The following is a 475-nucleotide window of genomic DNA, read 5'->3' on the forward strand; positions in this document are numbered from 1 at the left end:
AACGGATCGTACTAATTGGAGACTGTTAATAAAGTAGTAGAGCATATTTTTTAATCAATAATGCTAGTTGAAGTTGCTTTCAGCATAAAAAATAAGAAGTTTATAGTAAGAAATTAAAGGGAAAGTATCATTTTGGCACCGAGAAAATCAACCTGAACATTGCCCCAAACATAACGTTGTGTAAGAAAGAAAATGAAAATGTATGTGACGTACGTCTGTTTATGATAGGTGGGCGTGGAAGCTCATCAACAACAGTCCTAGTAGGCATGGAGAATTCATTTGGTGTGTTTGTCTGGTTCATGAAGAAATTTGGGGATGGATTCGGAATCTCCTCCTGTAACCAAGAAATTACTGATTAGCAACTAGCAAATCGCTATCATGAAACTGCTTTAAGCTGAATAATTATATCTCTAACACATTTTATGAATGTACTAGAAAAGTGTATATATACCAGAAGGTTATGAGTTGGGGAGAA

General features: G+C 34.9%; 1 protein-coding gene across 1 annotated transcript in view; it reads right to left on the bottom strand.

The window, feature by feature from the left end:
• LOC107487120 (protein YABBY 4) overlaps positions 1 to 475 on the bottom strand; it is a gene marked incomplete in the record, with an annotated part of 3,676 nt that overhangs the window by 2,525 nt on the left and 676 nt on the right. The window contains 1 exon segment of the mRNA XM_016107717.3: positions 214 to 334. Within this exon segment, the coding sequence (XP_015963203.1) occupies positions 214 to 334 (121 nt within the window).

Source organism: Arachis duranensis, chromosome 1 (genome assembly GCF_000817695.3).
Source record: "Arachis duranensis cultivar V14167 chromosome 1, aradu.V14167.gnm2.J7QH, whole genome shotgun sequence".
NCBI lineage: Eukaryota > Viridiplantae > Streptophyta > Magnoliopsida > Fabales > Fabaceae > Arachis > Arachis duranensis.